At 46.5% G+C, this 19,708-nt stretch overlaps 1 protein-coding gene across 7 annotated transcripts in view; it reads right to left on the bottom strand.

Annotated features, from left to right (window-relative positions):
- NVL (nuclear VCP like) overlaps positions 1-19,708 on the bottom strand; it is a 99,732-nt gene that overhangs the window by 67,107 nt on the left and 12,917 nt on the right. For all 7 annotated transcript variants that reach the window (XR_014304285.1, XM_082704507.1, XM_082704504.1 and 4 more), the window contains 6 exons: positions 18,326-18,455; positions 18,033-18,109; positions 17,403-17,537; positions 15,427-15,528; positions 13,707-13,824; positions 9,012-9,156 (listed from right to left, as the gene is read on the bottom strand). Coding sequence is in view for 6 of the 7 variants with exons in the window: in XM_082704507.1 (XP_082560633.1) it covers positions 9,012-9,156; positions 13,707-13,824; positions 15,427-15,528; positions 17,403-17,537; positions 18,033-18,109; positions 18,326-18,455 (707 nt within the window). In the remaining variant the exon portion in view is untranslated. The remainder of the gene's footprint in view (positions 1-9,011; positions 9,157-13,706; positions 13,825-15,426; positions 15,529-17,402; positions 17,538-18,032; positions 18,110-18,325; positions 18,456-19,708) is intronic.

The raw sequence follows: 19,708 nt of genomic DNA, 5'->3' as shown, positions 1-19,708 counted from the left end.
AGCAAGCGCCCAAGTGTTAGTTATTACGATTCACATATTGTGATATTATGGATGAACTTGGACAGGGAAATACAGTCTGGAATTTCCAAAGTTGTAGGGCAGAGGAGCATTGATGGAGAGTAAGTTCCAGAAAAGTCCCCTGAGGTCATGTAAGTGAACAGAAAAGCAGCAGATAAACATTACTGACCAATGAAAAATCACTCAGACACTCTACACAACGGAAAGCAAAAAAAGCTTCCACTATAAAACCATTTTCATGAGAACACTAAGATACTCAGAATGTCAGAAGAAACTGCTAACATAAAATAAGTATCATCCTTTTCTCAGTTACAATTTATATTTCTGAAAAAAATGTAGATATTTCCAGTCATCACACTCTGGAAACTCCAGAGGAGGAGAAAAGACCAAGGAAGAGATTTCCAGTTTCAAGATGGCAGAGTGACTACGGCAGCAACAGTCCTCTACCTGGAAAAATAACAAGATCCGGAGGCATGAAATCCATAGTCCACGAAACCAGGAGGCTGTATGGACTCTTACCACCCAGACCCCGGCCCATTCTGGAAGGGAGCCACAGAACGGGAAACAAGAAGTTCAGTCTTTATTTGTATGAGGTCTTTCGAAAGCCATCAACGTTAGTCTCCAGGCTCCAGCGGGGCTCCATGTAGAGAGAGGTCTTTATACCGCTAGGACACCAAAGGGACGGGTGTTTAGAGGGTTCTGATGTGTACACGTCTTACTACCTGAGAAAGGCACCCCGACACGGGTTTCTGCATCAGCTCTAGCTGATGCCTTAAGGGCGATAAACTCCCAGAAAAGATGAAAATATTAGGGGTTTCTGGAATAAATGATCCAGGTTTAATGTCATTATTTGCCTATAAATAGGATGAATTTTAACTCATTTTTTAAAAATTCACCTGTTTTTTTTTTTTTTAAGATTTTATTTATTTATTTGACAGAGGGAGATCACAAGTAGGCAGAGAGGCAGGCAGAGAGAGAGAGGAGGAAGCAGGCTCCCCGCCGAGCAGAGAGCCCAATGCGGGACCCGATCCCAGGACCCTGAGATCATGACCTGAGCCGAAGGCAGCAGCTTAACCCACTGAGCCACCCAGGCACCCAAAAAATTCACCTGTTATTTTTGAAGTTTTAGATGTACCGAATTATTGCAAAGATAGTACAGAGTTCACTACACCTCACACTGCTATCCTACTACTACTGGTAATGTTGAGGATTACTGGCCCAGAATTTTGTAGAGGACCCCTCGGCGGGATTAGTCTGATATTTTTATGGTGATCAGACTAAGTTAATGTATTGTCAGGAAGAAGAGCACAGAGGTGGAGTGTCATCCACACCCCTCCCCACTGGGATATGAACCCTGAGCAGGCTGGATGCTGTTTGGCAGGGTCTCTGCCGTGAGGTTAGCCCTTCCCTCTTCCACACTGTACTATGCCCAGCTCCCGTTTGAGGTGCAGGGAGTCAGACTCCACTCCTTCTCAGTACATCCTAATAAATAATCTGGAATTCTGCACCAGAGGCTTGCCTTTTATTTCTTTATTCAGTCATTTATTTTTATCAGCACAGGCCAAGTGGACAGCCACTTATGAAGAAATGAAGTGGACAGATAAATGAAGTGGATGATAAATGACCTAGGAGAGGGGACAAAGTCAGATTGACCTTCCTCAGAGAGGTGCACTAATGAGAAGGGAAGAGATTTGTCTGGCGAGCCCCAGAAAGCAGGAAATGGAGGCACCCAAGGGCTGGGCGGCAGAAACGGGGGCCATAGCGGAGAACCAAACCAGCAAGTTCTGGACAGCCCACGTGAGAAGCACTAAGACCCCATACCATGTGCATGCCTGCAGCCAGCAGGAATCCCCAGAGTGTGCTTTCCACCGAGCCTGAAGCAGGAGAGGAGAGATCTGGGTGTGTGGACGACTGCAAGCCCCATCCACCAGGAAAATGGGATGTGCGATCCCTCACACCTTCCCCTGCTCGTGTCAGGAGTCCAATAACTACAACCACAAGACCTGCAGCCTACGGTGCTGCCTCAATGTCTGTTTCTGAAAAAAACTGAAGTGCCTCAACAAAAAAGCATCTAGGGAAGTGGACATGTGGCATTATCTAGCTGAAATGACAACTAGTATCACCTGACTGCTTTATAGTGATACTCGGGCTTCAACAAAACTGCTACCACTTGGGCACCTGGGTGGCTCAGTTGGTTGGGCAACTGCCTTCGGCTCAGGTCATGATCCTAGAGTCCCAGGATCAAGTCCTGTATCGGGCTCCTTGCTTTGCAGGGAGTCTGCTTCTCCCTCTGATCCTCTCCTGTCTCATTCTGGCTCTCTCTCTCATTCTCTCTCAAATAAATAAATAAAATTTTAAAAACAAACAAACAACAAACAAAAAACCTCCCATCACAGGTGTCCCATCAGCCTCACTCTTAGAACAGAATGGTCGGCCCCAGTCTGCCACTCGAGCAAAGCACCCACAGGAAATGATACTAATCCATCACAGGTCAGGACTCCCAACACAGCAGGTACAGTTGCTTGGACTTTACCCATGTGTCTCACTGCCTCTCCCTGTAATATACGGCACAGGACAGACCGAAACATACAGGCACACATACAGAGATGCCTGGAGGAAACAGAGAATGTGAAAGAGTTGCAAGAGGGTCAGGAAATGAAAAAAATACAATTATGAATTCCAGAAAAGTTAAAATGGTAAAGAAAGGTTGTATGATCCTGATACAGGACTTAGGTTAGCAGGGAATAATATTTATACAGAGGAGAAATGAAAATGCTAAATACAGTTATACTCAGAATTTGTAACGCAATTACACACTTCAAATCTGTGGCTATGGTTTGGATATCAGGTACATTAAAGAATTATTTGTGATGTTTATAACACCACTGCATGGAAGTTAAATAAAAAGTCTTTATCCGGGACGCCTGGGTGGCTCAGCTGGTTAAGCAGCTGCCTTCAGCTCAGGTCATGATCCCAGCGTCCTCGGGATCCTTGCTCCGCAGGGAGCCTGCTTCTCCCTCTGACTCTGCCTTCCACTCTGTCTGCCCATGCTCGCTCGCGCTCGCTCTCTCTCTGACAAATAAATAAATAAAATCTTTAAAAAAAAAAAAGTCTTTATCCATGAGACACTGAAGTATTTACAGATGGAACGACACACTGCCTGGATTTTGCTTTTAAAATGCTCCAGGAAAAAAAGTGGGGGCTAGATAGAACAAGACTGAAATGATCATAACATGACAAGACATAGGGTTCACTGTCCTAAGAGTTTTAAAGAATGTTTGTTAAGTTCTTGAGCCTCCTCTCACTGGGAGGTGGGCACTCTGGCCCCTCTCCCCGAGCCTGGGCTTAGCCCTGTGGCTGTTCAACAGCACAGGGCAGTGGAACAGAGGCTGAGGAACTGCCCAGCAAGAATCCTACCACCCTGAGTCCTTCTGGCTCCAAGGAAGCCCACAGGGTCCCATGATGGGTGCCACACAGACGGGGAAGAGGGGACAGATAGACAGGTAGTAGGTGCACTAATAAGCTCAACCCTGTGGCTCGGAGTTCCAGCTACCGTCTCTGCAACCACACAACATCCTGAGACAGAACCTAAATTCTTTACCCATGGAACTTGTGAGAGACAATAAAATGACTATTGTTGAAAGCCATGAAATTTTGCAGTGGTTTGTTCTGCAGCAACAGAAACTGAACAGTTCTACCAGACTGTTTCGTGTACACTGGAATTTTCTGTAACAAAATGCTTTTAAAGTCCAGGAAAACATCAACAGGTACCTTACGATTCCTACATGTTGGAGGCTGTGCTAGGTACGTTAATGCAGTCCTTACAAGAAGCCTTTCAAAGTTAAGGTCCCCTACCGTCTTATAGATAAAACGAGACACTGTTACCATTTTTCCTTTATTACAAGTAAACAACGAAAGCTAGAAAACGTCAGCTCTCTAGGGAAAGGTACAGGGATGCACAGCAGAGCTGTCTCAACCTCTGAGATCACATGCTCGAGGCCCTCGCACTCAGTCCCCCGTCTCCCCCAAATCTGCTCTGGACCTTGACAGATCCCTGAGCTCGCCCCTCCTCAGCAGGTGCTCCTCTTTCTACAACTTAGACCTCAGAGCCTCTATTTCCTTTCTTAAATTCTAAATCTCGGCTCCCTCCTGGACTGTACCTAGACTGGGGAGCACTCCTGGGGAGGAAAAAACTCCAAGACGAGGCTTAGGTACCATTCTACATCCCAATCCTAAACACCACCAAAAAATCCCATTATCCTAGCTGGCTCACTTCGAATCATCCAAGAACATAACTGCAGGCCTTCACCCTCCTTCAGCCTCTACAGGTCACCTGCCTGACTTTCATCAGATGATCTCACTGCTGGATTCATGGAGAAAACACCGTTTTCCAAGTACCACAGTGACAAGCTCCGTGGCCTGCACCCCCCTTCCCTCTGCAACTGCTCCACCGGATGAGCCCTTGCACCGCAGCCAGCATCTCCCTGGGCTCCCATTCCCCATTCCTCCTACTTGCTCCTTTCCAAAGCATTCCACGGTACTCTGGTTTCTCCTATCCCACCCCCAACACCCCAATACCCCTTGCACAGCCACTACCTCCCTCTCCCCCTTCATGTCCACACCTCCCTTTGCAGAATCATGAAAGTCCGCTCACTTATTCCTTCTCTTTCCACCACTCACTTAACTACTCAACCAGGATGCTGCCTGATCAGCCTATTCATGAGCTCTCAGATAGCTCATTTGAGCTAGGTGCTCAACTCTAACAACGGTGCTCCAGCCCTGCCCTCCGGAGCTCTCATTAGTCCCTCCTGCAGGGAACACTCACGTCCCCTCACTCCCATGACGCACATTCTCCTCTCTCCAGCGGCTCCCTCTGGATCCTAACCCTGCCCCAGGACCTCCGACCTCTGGTTCTCGCACTCCAGCTAATCTGCTCTACTCACAGAAATTCAGCTGCCTTCAGTATGCTGATAATTCCCCAATTTGTACCTCCTTAGAGCTCCTGACTCATCCAGTTGCCAAGCTGACATCTCCACTTGAACAGCCTGCAAGCACATCTAGCCCAGCTGCCCGGATCAGCTCCAGCTCTCCCCAAATCCTCCTCTAACACCTCCACTGCTTCTTACCCCTCAGAGAAAACCACAGCAACCTGGGAATATTCCCTCCTGCTCCATCACAGCCCCCACCTTCCACGCATTCCTTCTGCCAAGAAATGCAACATACTGGCTCTACTTGCTAAATGTCTCAGATTATCGCAGTTGTGCCCCATCCACACTCCAACCACCAAGCACTCCCCAGCTGTGCCCCCAGGAACTCCCCCAGTCAGTGCCCCATCCATGCTCTGATCACCAGGCAACTCCCAGCTGTGCCCTATCTACACTCCCCTACCAGACAACCCCCCAGCTGTGCCGTATCCACGCTCCCCACACCAGGCAATGCCCTCCCCCCAGCTGTGCTCTATCCATGCTCCCGTTATCTTGACCTACCCTCCCACCTCCTTAAGCCCAATGCCATCTCATCTGGATATTACAACAGGCCCCTCCCTGGACCACCAGAACCCATTCTCACTCTTCTTTCATTCATTCTTCACATTGTAGCTACAGTCATCTTTTCAAAATAAAAAATCTCTTTCCATCACTGTCCTACATAACTGAACTGCTTTAATTCCTTCTCACCACTCACAGAGAAATCCAAAATCCTTAACAAGGGTATGTAAAGTGCCTTCTGCATTCCTTGAGAGCCTTTCTACACCTTATCTCTTCTACAGTCTCAGTGTTCTTCCAGGTCCCTGCACTCACTGAGTTCAGTCACCTCAGGGCCTACCTGGAATAATCTATCATTAAGTGATCTGTTCATCGCTATTATCCTTAACGTCTCAGCTTCCTCGGAGAAGCCTTTAAGAACCCCCAGACCGGCATGCTTTGCTTGATACATCCTATTTTTTCCTTTTTGTACACATTGTTCTTCTAATCACTCACACTAGTGACTGAAATGCCAACCACTCTGCCTCCCTCCTTTGTACACAAAAGGTGCTGAAGTATTTCCTCAATCAATGACCTTCTAAGAACTAGTGATACAAACACTGACATACCTCAATTCTATTTATATATTCTCCCCACCTTAGAATTTAAGGTATTAGCACTTGCATATAATAATATAACTGCTTTGTTTTTGCACTCAGAGCTAGGCACAAATACAAAAATAAGAAAACTGTATTCTGCCTTTGTCGAAGACTCAAATCAGAAATACTCTTTCTTGGGGCGCCTGGGTGGCTCAGTGGGTTGAAGCCTCTGCCTTCGGCTCAGGTCATGATCCCGGGGTCCTGGGATAGAGTCCCACATCGGGTTCTCTACTCAGTAGGGAGCCTGCTTCCCTTCCTCTCTCTCTCTGCCTGCCTCTCTGCCTACTTGTGATCTTTGTCTATCAAATTAAAAAAAAAAAAAAGAAATACTCTTTCTTGGGGCACCTGGCTGGCTCAGTTGGTGGAGCGTCTGACTCTTGATCTCAGGGTTTTGAGTTTGAGCCCCACGAAGGGTGTAGAGATTGCTAAAAAATAATTAAATCTTAGGAAAGCCCTGGGTGGCTCATTCAGTTGAGCGTTTGACTCTTGATTTCAGTTCAGCTCATGATCTCAGGGTTGTGGTCTCTATCTCTCTCTCCAATCAATCAATCTTTATTCTCCAATCAATCAATCTTTAAGTACTAATAATGATAAAATCGCAGGAAAGAAAAAGAAATACTCTTTCATAGGAGGAGTAATGGGTGTGTAAGGGGCACTGAATGTTAATTTTCCACAGTGAAATTGCAAGTTGCAAAGTTCTAGAAATTTGCTACAAACTGGATCAAGTTAGTACTACTAAACTGTACTGTTAAAACTAGTTCAGATGGTAAATTTTATGTTTTTTTTTTTTAACCAGAATAAAAATGATATTTCTAAATACACTGCTTTATAAGAGTCTCACTCATGATTCTACTTAAGAGCTACCGTCTTTCAGGCTTTGAACCCTAGTCTCCCCAGCTGGCTTTAAGCACAGCAGACACTTAAGCCCGGGACTAAGCCAGAGCGCCTGGCCTACGTGAAACACTGCCGTGAACACCACAGCACTGAGGAGTCTACAATGGAGTTTGGACAAACTGACAAAGCTAGCCATAGTTACTGCAGATACTAGAAATGTCAGGTTTCCATTTATTAAGTGGACAAGAAAAAGGCAACTTTACAGGAGGAAACACTGACAAACTTCCTAACGGAGCGATCGGACCTAACATGACCAATGATGGCACGAAGTGACACTATGAGCCTCCTGACATGATGCTAAGAACACCTCACCGCCCAGGCAGTATTCCTGCCCAAAGTGTCTAACCTGAGTGTCATCAGGAGGAAATAACTGGGAATGTTCAAATTTCGCAGCACCCAGAAAACGCCAATGTTATGAAAACACTTCCTCCACGAGGAGGCAGGCTAAGGCTATAGGGTCACATGGACTTAGCCGGGCTTGATCCCGGAGTGCAATCTAGATGAAACACAAACAACTAAAAAGGGACATTCGTGGGGCAACTGGAAAATCAGAACGGATTACACAGTGAGATATTATCATTGTGTCAATATCAAATTTCCTGGAATGATGTGAAACGGTGTGACACAGAATGACAGTCCAATCGGAGGACTTATAGCTGAAGTGTCATCACGTCTCCAACTATCCTTCAAATGGCTTGGCAAATTAAAAAAAAAAAGGTACACACACAAATATACGTGTTTTTTTCCCGAGGCTAAAGACAAGAGTGGACAGTTCTAGCGAGGGGTGAATTCAGCTGGAGGGCATACAGACCCTAATCATACTATTCTTTCAACTTATCTGTGGCTTCAAATTTTTCAAAATACGGCCATCAACGAAAGTGTTTAAGGACTCTGTTGATCAGGGACACTGGGCAGAGAACAGACATTTTATCCAGCAGCGAAGATAGGCCCCACTGTGTCTATGTCTTTATGTAGGTTGGGCCGTGGGTGAAACTAAGGCTTGAGGCAGAACACAGGCCTGACTTCTAGAACTCTTACCGGATTGGATGCGTCCTGAAAGCAAGGACTCGTACTTCTCTGCATTGGTCATCTCGCCCTCCACAGTGGTATCTGCACACGCCATATGTTCAGCATGTTTGCCAAATAAGTAAGAACCACTGAAATCTTAAATATCACCATGCTGTGGGCTTAAACACGAGCAGATGAACCTGAACACCTGAGTGACTATGGAAGACCACATGTGTGGGAACGTAATCAGCATGTGCCTGACTGGGACTACAGCTGCTGAGGAAGGACCTGGTCGACAATCTAAGGCTGAATGATTGAGGAGCTGGGAAGGAGAAGGGGTGATGCGTTCCTCCCCACCCTCTCTCCCACCCACATGCCTTATGAGCAGTCCCCTCTCCCTACACACCACTCTTCCCGAAAGCTGCTGGGGACCACGGCGCCAACATCAGTGTCACTAACCCGGAGCCAAAAGCCACGAGGAATCCACTCTTACAGAAGACCTCTCTGCTAGATTCCTGCTCCCTGGCCTCATCAGTGCCTCCTGTGTGGCCTTTGCTTACTGAGATGCTACTGGAGCTTTCTTTGCTCCACGAACACTCACATTCCCCACCCCCCATCCCCCCAACTAGGACAGGCTGGTCTTCAAATGAACACACATGGCTTTCAGCTCTCTGGCTAACTTCTGTTGCAAACCCTGTGTCTTAAGCAGGTTAGCGCAACAGGTGAGAGTGTGGTGCTCGATGTAACCTCCGCATGGGACAGCGAGCACAGCTCCACTCCACAGCTCCCCATGTTGTTCCTCTGCCGATTGCCCGACTAAGTGACACCAGCCATGGATTCCAAATCAATGTTACTGGCACAGAAACGAAGAGAGAAAGAAAAGGCTATGTGGTACTTCTCAGCGCTCATTTCCAAACCACTCCACTCAGACAACACAGCGACACATAAACTTCATCTTCCAAGAGTGTACCTTTCCCTGGAGGCTTCATCTGGGATCCCTAGGCATATCTCTCGGTCGAACCTTCCTGCACGTCTCAAAGCTGGGTCTAAAGCATCTGGTCGGTTGGTGGCTCCAATGACGAGGACCCGGGCCGTCGTGGCCATGGTGTTCAGATCTGGTAAGAAGCAGACACAGGGTGAGCAGCAAACAAGACACCGGGGATGGCGGACAACAGCACTTCCATAAGTCACCTGAGTAGTTAGAGAGCAGTACATGTTTTGACGGCAATATACATACAAAGCTGACATTTACTAATTGTCTGTTACATGGAAGACAAGAGGAGGATAAATACACATTGTCCTCAAGCAGCTCACAGTGTATTGAGAAACCCATAGGACAAATCTTGTGACGCATGGTGATGGGTAGAAACAGCGTTGCAGTGAGACAATGGAAGACAGCACAGTTTCACAGAAGAGGCTACATTCAGGGAAAGAGGATATTCATAAGCAGACCCAAGTGACTGAAGTTCTGCCTGAACAGAGTGTGTGAGTGACAGCAGAGGCACAGGCACACGTGCCTCAGAGGGGGGCTGCCCGGCAGCAGGCAGACTGGGAGAGAATGCACAGTGCAGGTCTCCAAACAGCCGTGTGGCGTGGATACCTGGGTGTGGGGGGGAGGGGTACACACTACAGTCTTCAGTTGCTCTGGCATCATCTAGAGACAGTTTCAGGAATGGCAGAGTGCAGTGTCCAGCGCGTGTCCTTCCTGAGTGTTATTTCTCTCTCATTCTTCTCCACTAAGCCAGGGTAGACCAGCAGAGGTCTGACCTGAGGTCTGAGGTCGCACTCCTCACAGGTAAGAAGGCAGGAAGATGCTAATTCAGTACCTTCATGGCTGAGTCATGAGGAATCTGTAGAATATTCCTTAGCCCACAGGAAGCCAGAGAAAGTTTTTCTGAGAAGGTGTGTGTGTTGGAAAGACAATTCTAAGAGTAGAGAAGAAGAGAGTAGAGGAGAGCTCAGCATTATCTGATGGCAGCCATCAGGGGACAGAGGAGACAATGAGGCAGGAACACAGGGGAGAAGGGGGAGAGGCCCCTCACAGGGTAAGGCTGCACAGGCGGCCAAGGCACTAAGTGATTCCCCTCGAAGGGCATGAAGGGCGAGGGCAGAAGGACAGAGAAGGGAAGCGGGTCTGGCCCGAGCGCACGGAGCATGGGGTATCTAGCAGGGGGAAGAGGAGTCGATGCTGATTAGAAACTGAGATTACAGATAGTTTTTGTTTGCTGAAGTGCTGCTCATCAGACAGCTAGGAAACGGGCAGAAGGCAGAGGAGAAGTCTGAGTGGGAAGCCTTACAGACCACCTCTGTCTGAGGGACAGGGGACAGAGGCAGGCACGGCAGGGAACGGCTAAGGAGCAGCCGGACAGATGGGGCAAGGACAGAAAAGACAGTGCCCGTGCTCAAGCCATGTGTGCCAACAATGCCCAGGGCGAGGCAGCCGACAGGCGCAAAGGCTCTGGAGAACCACTGTACGGACGCTTGCTGGGGCTTGCTGTGTGCCAGGCACTAGGGTGTAGTCGGCCCCTTGGGCAACACCTGCCACCCCTGGAACAGGTAGTTTTTAGACAAGGAAACTACTGAACAGAAGTTCAGACAGATGAGCACTGAAAGCCACCAAATGTGGCCAACAGAGGTTCCCCCACGACTGTCCCAGGAGTAGCCTCAGTAAAACGTCAGGGACAGACATGTAGTGAAGGGAGTGTAGTGTAGACTGCTAACACAAGCTTGTACTTAGCAGACAGCAGCTACTCCTTTGACAGATTTTGGGTTGAGAAAAGAGGCACAAGGTGGTCAGTTTGAGTGAGACAGGAAAGCTCTTAAAAACTTTCAGAATACTGGGGCACCTGGGTTGTTCAGAGGGTTAAGCCTCTGCTTTCAGCTCAGGTCATGGTCTCAGGGTCCTGGGATCAAGCCCCACATCAGGCTTTCTGCTCAGCAGGGAGCCTGCTTCCCCCTCTCTCTGCCTGCCTCTTTGCCTACTTGTGATTTCTCTGTGTCAAATAAATAAATAAATTCTTAAAAAAAAAACTTTCTGAAAACTGCATAAAAGCTCAAGGAAGAGATTCACGCTGTGAGAGTCACTGAACAAGCAAGAAAAACTTGAAGGAAATGAGACGGCACATTATAATCATGAGCAGCACACGTGCTTCCCACGGAGACGTGCCTACACTGAGTGCCCCAGCACTGAGGCTGGCATGGAGCCAAAGCCGCTCCCTGGCTGGTTAAATGGGTCTAATGCCCACGGCTACGACAACGACCTAGGAATTCCCTTCCTTCTTCCAGGTCGGGTCACTCAGACACTGTGGTCTCAGGGATGCAAGCTGAGTGTATCATGGGTCAGTAACAGAACTCAGTGAGAACAGTTGTGGGAATCTGAAAGCCTCCGTCATGAAAAATACCCTTCCACAGGTAATCAACAGGCAGTAAGCACGAATGTCAAAATGCTATTTTTTCCTGTTGCATAAAAGATAAAAATCAGACCTCAGAGAGGACTGGCCACCCCTTCCTGTCAATAACTTCAAGATAAATCCCATTCTTCTTCTCCCTTTTCACCAGTATGACGTGATCATGATAAACTGACGTTACATTAGCCACAAGTTTGAATTTTGAAATATTGTGGAAAAAGCAAAGTCTTACTTCTTGCCACGCAAAGTAAAACCTGTTTATGGGGCATCAGCTCTCCTAAACAAAGCACACATTTGCGGGTAGCCTATTAGCCGTACATGTGTATGTAGAATTCTGGAGCCTAGCCCAGGCTTTGCTGATGACCCACTGTATACACTGGGCCCTGGCTCCCTGTGCATCACTTTCCTCATGGACAAGATCATATTTTAAGATACTTTCCAGCTCCTAATAATTAAAATTATGCCTGAGTTTTAAGTTTTTTTGAAATTAGGTAAAATTAGCTCTTAAGTGGCCTCATTATTACCTAATTCAAAACAATTTACTTAAAAGTTTTAAATTATTAAAATTCAAATTTGTAAACTCTGAATTAGTATGTCATAAAATTCTCAATCTGCAGGGGAAAAACCACCACCTGGGACAGACTACTTGTGGCACGACTGTGTCCATCGAACTGTTGACTGCTTTCTCTACTCTGTTCACAGAGAAGACCCTAAAACACACACAGAGACACACCAGAAACCCCAACTAACCCCAACTGTCAGTAAAGTTCTAGTAATGGGTAATCTGCTTAGGCCCGGTACTTGTTCCTTTCTTCCAGATTGTAAAATCTCTGAAATCAGAAAGCTTCTACCATCGTGGGATAAGCATTGTGCCTCAGTATGCCTCCTGGGGTCTCTCCCCTTCTTAGGGAACCACCTATCTTATAACTGGTAACAATATACCTTTAATACGGCAATTCAGAACAGAGGCCTCAAAACATGGCAAGAAAATTTTACACGAAAATAAAACAGCAGAACTAAGCAACCTGCAACCAGCACCACAAGGAGCCCCAAATCTGTACTACTTGAAAGTATCTTGTGAATGTAAACCCCAGGCTATTTCACGGTGGACAGGATCTAGTTCCAAAAGTGTATTTACCTTCCCTACAAATTTCTATCTAAAAACAATTTAACAAAACTGAAAAACAAGTTACAGACTGGGAGAAAGTAACTATACTGTATTTGACAAAGAATTTGCTTCCTTAACAAATTAAAATAAAATACTCCTTCAAATTGATTTTTAAAAATTCAGTTACAAGGGTGCCTGAGTGGCTCAGTGGGTTAAACCTCTGCCTTTGGCTCAGGTCATGGTCTCAGGGTCCTGGAATCGAGCCCCGCATCGGGCTCCCTGCTCAGTGGGGAGCCTGCTTCTACCTCGCCCTCTGCCACTCTCTCGTGCTCGCTCACTCAAATAAATAAAAATCTTTAAAAAAAAAAAAATTCAGTTACACAGGAAGCACAGGATGAGAAAGGGATTGGGGTAATACAAAGAGCCAAGAAATAAAGAAAAATGATCCACCTCCTGCAAAAACAGGGAAATGTAAAAGAACAAGGTAAGATCTCTTATCATCACCACCAGCCTATCAAACGTAAGAACATGGTAACAGTCAGAGTTGTGGAGGGACATGGACACAGAGCGTCTCAGAGGACGGGGAAGCGTACAATGCAAACCCTTCTGAAGGCAGTTTGCCAGTTCGTATAAAGCTGAAAGCATGTAACCTTTAACCATTACCTTAATTTTTAAGGTATTTACCCTCGAAAAGTATGTTTTCAACAAAAAGGGCCACTTAGATTCCCTACAGCTTCTGGTAAAGCAAAAAACAAAACAACTTAAACATCAATCAAAACGGGAATGCTTACATGCAATATAAGTCGTCCATCCTAAAGAACACCATGCAGGAGTTAAAAGGTAAATTTAAATGCATTAAAATAGCCACATTTCTCAGGAGCACTAAGATATACACAGCAAGTCCTAGAACAATGTGAGTGGTGCAATCGCAGCACTGTACAAAGCAAAACAATGTCAGTATGCTCGCATGTATGCATAAACACATTAAAATAACTGTAAGATGTACTCCAAAAAATTAACAATACAATCCTTTAAGAAAAGGATTTTTTACTCGGTGTTATTTCACCCAAACGTCTTATATCCTCAAGCTACTCACACTATTAAAAGAACCCACAACGTATTATCTGAAAATGAATTACTTTAAACTGACCATCCATGCAGGTGAGGAGCTGGGCTACAATTCTTCGTTCCATGTCTTTTGAAGCAACTTCCCTCTTGGGGGTAATAGCATCAATTTCATCAATAAAAAGGACACAGGGTGCATTTGACTAGAAATAAAAATATCACAGAAGACAATCACAAAGACATTCCCCACACTGCAGCATAGTTTAGTATGTAATGTTTTAAAAAATTCTGGAGTTCTCACGCCATTCAGCCAACGAGCAGCACTGAAGAAGGCAGGTCCCAGCATGATCCTGTCTGCTTTGATATGACTTAAGTCACCGCAGAGAGGACAATGAGAGACTGCACACAGGCTATCAAGCTTCCAACTCTCTCATCCACCCATGCTTTGCGGTGACCAAGTTACTGAAATTCTGTCATCAGCGAGCAGTATCTGCAATGCTATGAGGTACAACCCAGGAGGGAGCACAAGCCAAGCCGGAGAACCAGCAGCAGTCAGCCGTGAAGAACGCACTGAGGAAAGAAGGGAAGGGAGTCCCCATTACTGCCGTGTGGATGACCAGAACCTTCCCCGTGTGTTCTTCAAAGCTCAGAGTGGATAGAGGAGATTCCGACAGAAGCACCGACTGCCTGGAGCAAAGCCACAGCCACAGGGAACAGAGTGGCAGCGGAGGGCTGGGGAGGGAGGGCGTGGGCCAGTGGCCAGAGAGCATGCGGTCAGGCTGGGGAGACGTTAAGGGTGATGGTCACAAAACATGTGAGTGGATATATTTATTAACACCACAGAATGTACACTTAAAAAATGTTTAAAATGGCAAGTTTAACTTATTTTACCACAATAAAAACAAATAAAAAGAGAGGAGGATCGGTTAATATGAAAAATTTAAATAAAATTATCGAGACATGCAATCTCCAGCAAGCTCATTCCTAATTCTTCAGGGACACTGATCATGCTAAGGGTCAGACTCTCAGCCTGGCTAAGGCGTCTCAACACCATAGGGACCACAGCAACTAAAGGGAAGATCTGGCCAGCTCACTTCCAATCCTCCCAGTGACAACATGGGCCAAGGGGCAGCGAGGACTGTAGGTAACACCCAGTCAGTCAGCTCACAGACAGTGGTCTTGGGGGCGAGCACAACAGCATCTGCCCATGACCAGGAAACCCAGTGAGAAAAAGAGGAAGGAGGAGCAAGTGATGGTCATCAGAGTTCAGCTGGACAGAAGCACCAAGTGATCTGCCTGGACCATTTTATCCTTTGATCCATGCCCCCTAGTGCTGCTTCATTAGGTAACAGGGATTGGGAACGTTGGCCATCAACCATGTTTTAACAAAAGGAATTATAGCTGGGATAAAATCCAATCCATAATTTCTCTGGTAACAGGATTTTCTTTTCATTGATTCAAAGAGGCAAGTAGAGAAGAGTTTATCCTGGATTTCTATGGCTGCTTTTATAATGAGATAATCCTAAAGGTGAACAATTTTCACACTGCTTACAAACTGTTTGCTAAACTTAACTTGGGGAAAGTGAAAGGAAAGGAAACAAGACCAGGATAATCTATTTTCAACACACAACCACTGGCTACGACAGCCTCAAACTCCTCACCAGTTACACTTATGCCTGACTTCACATTAAACAGGTGTGTTTAGCCAACAGTCAGTACCCGTGAATAGTTGGAAGTATTTAGCCATCGCAGGCTCTCAGTCGTAACCATGGGCGACCTGATGACCCAGCGTGTGTCTGACTCACCACGGCCTGCTCAAACAGCTCCCTCAGCTTCTGCTCCGACTCCCCAGACACTCCGGACACAATCTCTGTGGCAGCTACCTTCAGAATTGGGAGGTCCAGTTCCTGGGTAGAAACACATTAAAGAATGATCACGTTGTCAGAATTTATCTTTCCTACCTGTTCCTTATTCAGTCCCTCTCTCAAAATTTCCTGGTTTGAGTACCCGATTTTCTGAGCAACTTCATCTTTTTGTGTTGGGCTGATTATTTAAAAATCTACAGGTTGCTTAAACATAGCACCTGGACACCTGCCACTTGTGTTCACTTTATTAAAGGCACTCTGCAACCCTGCTGTCACCTCTTCTGAGTAAAGGGACTTGGCTCTCCAGAGACAGGTCCTCCTGCTTAGAGCTGAGCCAGAAAGTTCCAGTTATTTATCTGCTGGAAAAGAGAAGCAGGATCACAATACAGTTGTGTCCCACTGGCACAACTGGCTTGTCTCACCTGGCCTATGGGGCAGGTGCCCGTTACCAGTCAGAGGACAGGCTCCTGACATGAAGGAGGGGCAAGTGCAGCACTGCACCCTCCGCCGGCAACACACAATAACCAGCCTGACTTCACATTCCTACTCATTCTGAAAATCACTGCCTCAGCCATGGGCATCCCACAGAGATGCCACCCATGTGCCACACCCCGAGTCTCCCATTCATGACCGCTACTGATTGTGGACATTTACTTGTCTGATGGTGGCCTCACGCAACCTCTCTTACGAGACTAGGTTTGCTATATGCCTCACTATATTTCAGTGTCTGCCACGTGGTGGTCACACAATAGTTTCGTCAAAACAGAGGAACGAAAAAAAAAAAAAAACCAGAGGAACGAATGAGCCAAATCCATCAGTTCTTCTGTACGAACAAGCTCCCTGTGCAGAGCACTAACCTACTAGTCACAGGTATAAATGCTATTCTTTAAACTGCAGTCACTCGGATGTTGTGCATTTTACCACCCAACACAGTTTCTGAAAAATCTGATGAGATTAAAGATTGCTATCTCTGTATTTTGCCACCTAAGATCACCATTTAGAAATGCTATTTTCATATTAAAAAGTACAAGAACATGGGGTGCCTGGCCGGCTCAATCGATGGAGCGTTTGACTCTTGATCTCTTGATTATTTAAAAATTAAGAAAGAAAACCTTAAAAAAAAAAAGTGTAGGAATATGACTCTGAATGGAAATTTTGAGTAACTTTAGTTCTGTGAAAAACAATATGATCCTTCATTTTCTTATTTACTGCTTTTAAGAAGCACTGGCTTAAAGGGAAAGAAAGTAGCCAAAACATAAATTGTGTGTTTAAAAAAAAGGCTGTTTATAGCCACAACACTTTGCTTCCCACCCAACCCCCGCCATCTAAGTAACTGGCTGCATTAAAGCACACAACAGCAGGAAAGAGGGAAAAATGGAGAGAAAAATGGAGGGCACCTGGGTGGCTCAGGTGGTTAGATGTCTGCCTTCAGTTCAGGTCATGATCTCAGGGTCCTAGGATAGAGCCCCGCACCCTGCTCCCTGCTCAGCAGGGAGTCTCCCTCTCCTTCTACCTGCCCCAGATGCCCCTGCTAGTGTCCCTTCTCGGTGTGTCAAATAAATAAATAAAATCTTAAAAAAAAAAACAAAAAACAATGGAGAGGGGCACCTGGGTGGCTCAGTGGGTTAAAGCCTCTGCCTTCAGCTCAGGTCATGATCCCAAGGTCCTGGGATGGAGCCCCACATCCAGCTCTCTGCTCAATGGGGAGCCTGCTTCCCTTCCTCTCTCTCTGCCTGCCTTTCTGCCTTCTTGTGTCTACTACTACTGTCTGTCCAATGGATAAATAAAATCTTTAAAAACAAAAAACAATGGAGAGAAATTGATCCTCCAGAGAAGATGCCGATTCTGGTTCAGGTTGACCGAAGAGGAACAAGGACACAAGGACCAAAAGCCACAGAGTCAAAGACCAACCTCACCCCAGCAATGGCGTGCGCCAGCAAGGTCTTCCCACAGCCCGGTGGCCCGTGCAGCAGGACTCCACGCGGCGGGGTGGCGCCCAGGTGGCAGTACACCTCAGGGTGACGCATGTGGATAAGCATCTTGCAGACTTCCTGGCAGGGAACAGACAGGAAAGACATCTTTCTCGGCCCAAGAGGGAGTGAACCCCAGGGAAGCAATCGGCCTGTCCTCCCAACTAGCCTGAAGCGAAGGCTGCAGCCCAGCTCTGGTGCCTGATGGAGGACCCTCTCCATGCCCCCCACCCCCAACTGTCAGAGCACCCACCTCGCGGCATCACAGACATGACGCGTGGGAAGTGGAACAGAGCAGATGCTAAGTGAACAGTAATTGTCACTCCTACTTCTGCCACAACAGTACCACTCACAAAACATGTATCTTCCATACACTATAATTCCAGTCGTGGCGAAGTCGAAGGTACTACACTTCTTTCCCCCTCAGCATCCTGAAGGTACAAGCCGGGTTTGCCCTTCTCCCCTCCCTAGACTCCTTTTCACCCCCAGTTCCTACCAGAAACAAAGAGGCAGACTTTGTTGGAGTAACAGTTTGGCAATAAGCCCATCTCAGTAAAATTCTGCACTCAAGCTAACCTTTAATGTCGTATCATTGCCTCCGACGTCTTCAAACTTCACCTTGGAGACCTGTAACTCTAGCTCCTTGGCTTTAGCTTGTACACAAAAGAAATGAAAAGATTAGGATTCAGTAGTAACTCAGAATTCTACTGAATAATGTCTAAGGAAACCAAGGTCCATGGGACAGTGAAGATTTTTCTCACAAACATCGCTGCACACGGCAGGTCCAGGTACAAGGGCTGGGACTGAGGACGCCACTCCCTGAGCCCACTGGTCAGCCCCCCTCCCACCCCCCAGGACTCGCAGCGCACCTTTCCGCTTCAGGACAGCTTCGATTTCTCCATCTGCTTCCTGAAGGTCTTTCTTCCTTTTGCTTCCTTTGCTCTTCAGCCTACTTTTCCTTTTTTCACTACTCTCCAGAAGAGAAGCATCCTTGGAATCCTGGAAAGAAAAGAAGTTTTGATATGCCCTACTCGAAATCACAGCACCAGTATTTCTTTCTTTCCTTTTTTTTTTTTTTAAATTTTATTTATTTATTTGACAGAGAGACAGCAAGAGAGGGAACACAAGCAGGGGGGGATGGAGTGGGAGAAGCAGGTTTCCCGCTGAATAGGGAGACTGATGTGGGACTCAATTCCAGGACCCTGGATCCCTGGGTGGAACTTAGAAAGGTTTTTAAAGAAAAAAAAAAGGGCATCTACTTACACTGCTTACACTGTATTTTCATGGTGTACCATTTGGGCAGGCTCCCTCAAGTTATTACCCTAAGCTCAAAGTGAGCCACACACTGGTTTAGCACTAACTTCCCTTCCTCCCAGAACAACCAACTTTCTCTAACACATGCCCAAAGTACCTATTTTTTAACCGGCACTGGTAAATGCACCTTGGAAGGCTCATTAGGCACTAATTCAACAAAGTGACAACTATATGTCAGATGCATTTTTGAGATTTTAGTTATTTATTTTAGAGAGAATGAGACAGAGAGAGAGAGAGAGAGAGAGAGCATGCACACGTGTGCATGAGTAGGGGCAGGGGCAGAGAGAGAGAGAGACTCTCAAGCAGGCTCCTTGCCCAGAGCAGAGCCCTATGCTGTGCTCGATCCCAGGACCCTGAGACCATGACCAGAACCAAAGTCAAGATTCAGACCTCGACTGACTGAGCCACCCAGGTGCCCCCATTAGCTGCATTTTAGCCAGGGAGACACTATTAAATAAACCAAAGGTCCTATTCCCCTGAAGCTGATGTTCTAGTGAGGAAAGTCAAAGAAAAAAACCCAACAAGAGAATTACTCAGTAAGTTTAAGTGGTCCTAAGTGCTTGACAAAAAGGAGATGAAGGAGAGTCAGAAAAACAGTATCCAACTACGGGATATTTTACACATCAGAAAAGGACACTGACAAGATTGCAGGGAAAGAAGATATGAGTCACAGGAATCTGGGGACAGTACCAGACAGAAGCACAAGCGCACAGGCCCCAGGTGAGCATGCATGGAGTGTTCAAGGCCATGGTGGCTGAGATGACTGAAGAGCCAGTAGGGTAGCCGTGTGCACAATTTTCCTGGCTACTGTAAGGCCTTGGATTAGACTGAACAAAGCCATTTTTAATACATGAATGGGAACAATCTGACTTGTAAAAACAACAACTGTGGGGTGCCTGGATGGCTCAGTCAGTTAAGTGTCTGACATCAGCTAAGGC

Source organism: Mustela nivalis (genome assembly GCF_964662115.1).
Source record: "Mustela nivalis genome assembly, chromosome: 16".
NCBI classification, from domain to species: Eukaryota; Metazoa; Chordata; class Mammalia; order Carnivora; family Mustelidae; genus Mustela; species Mustela nivalis.
The sequence above is the reverse complement of the archived record's forward strand: the minus strand, read 5'-3'. Positions and strand labels throughout refer to the sequence as shown.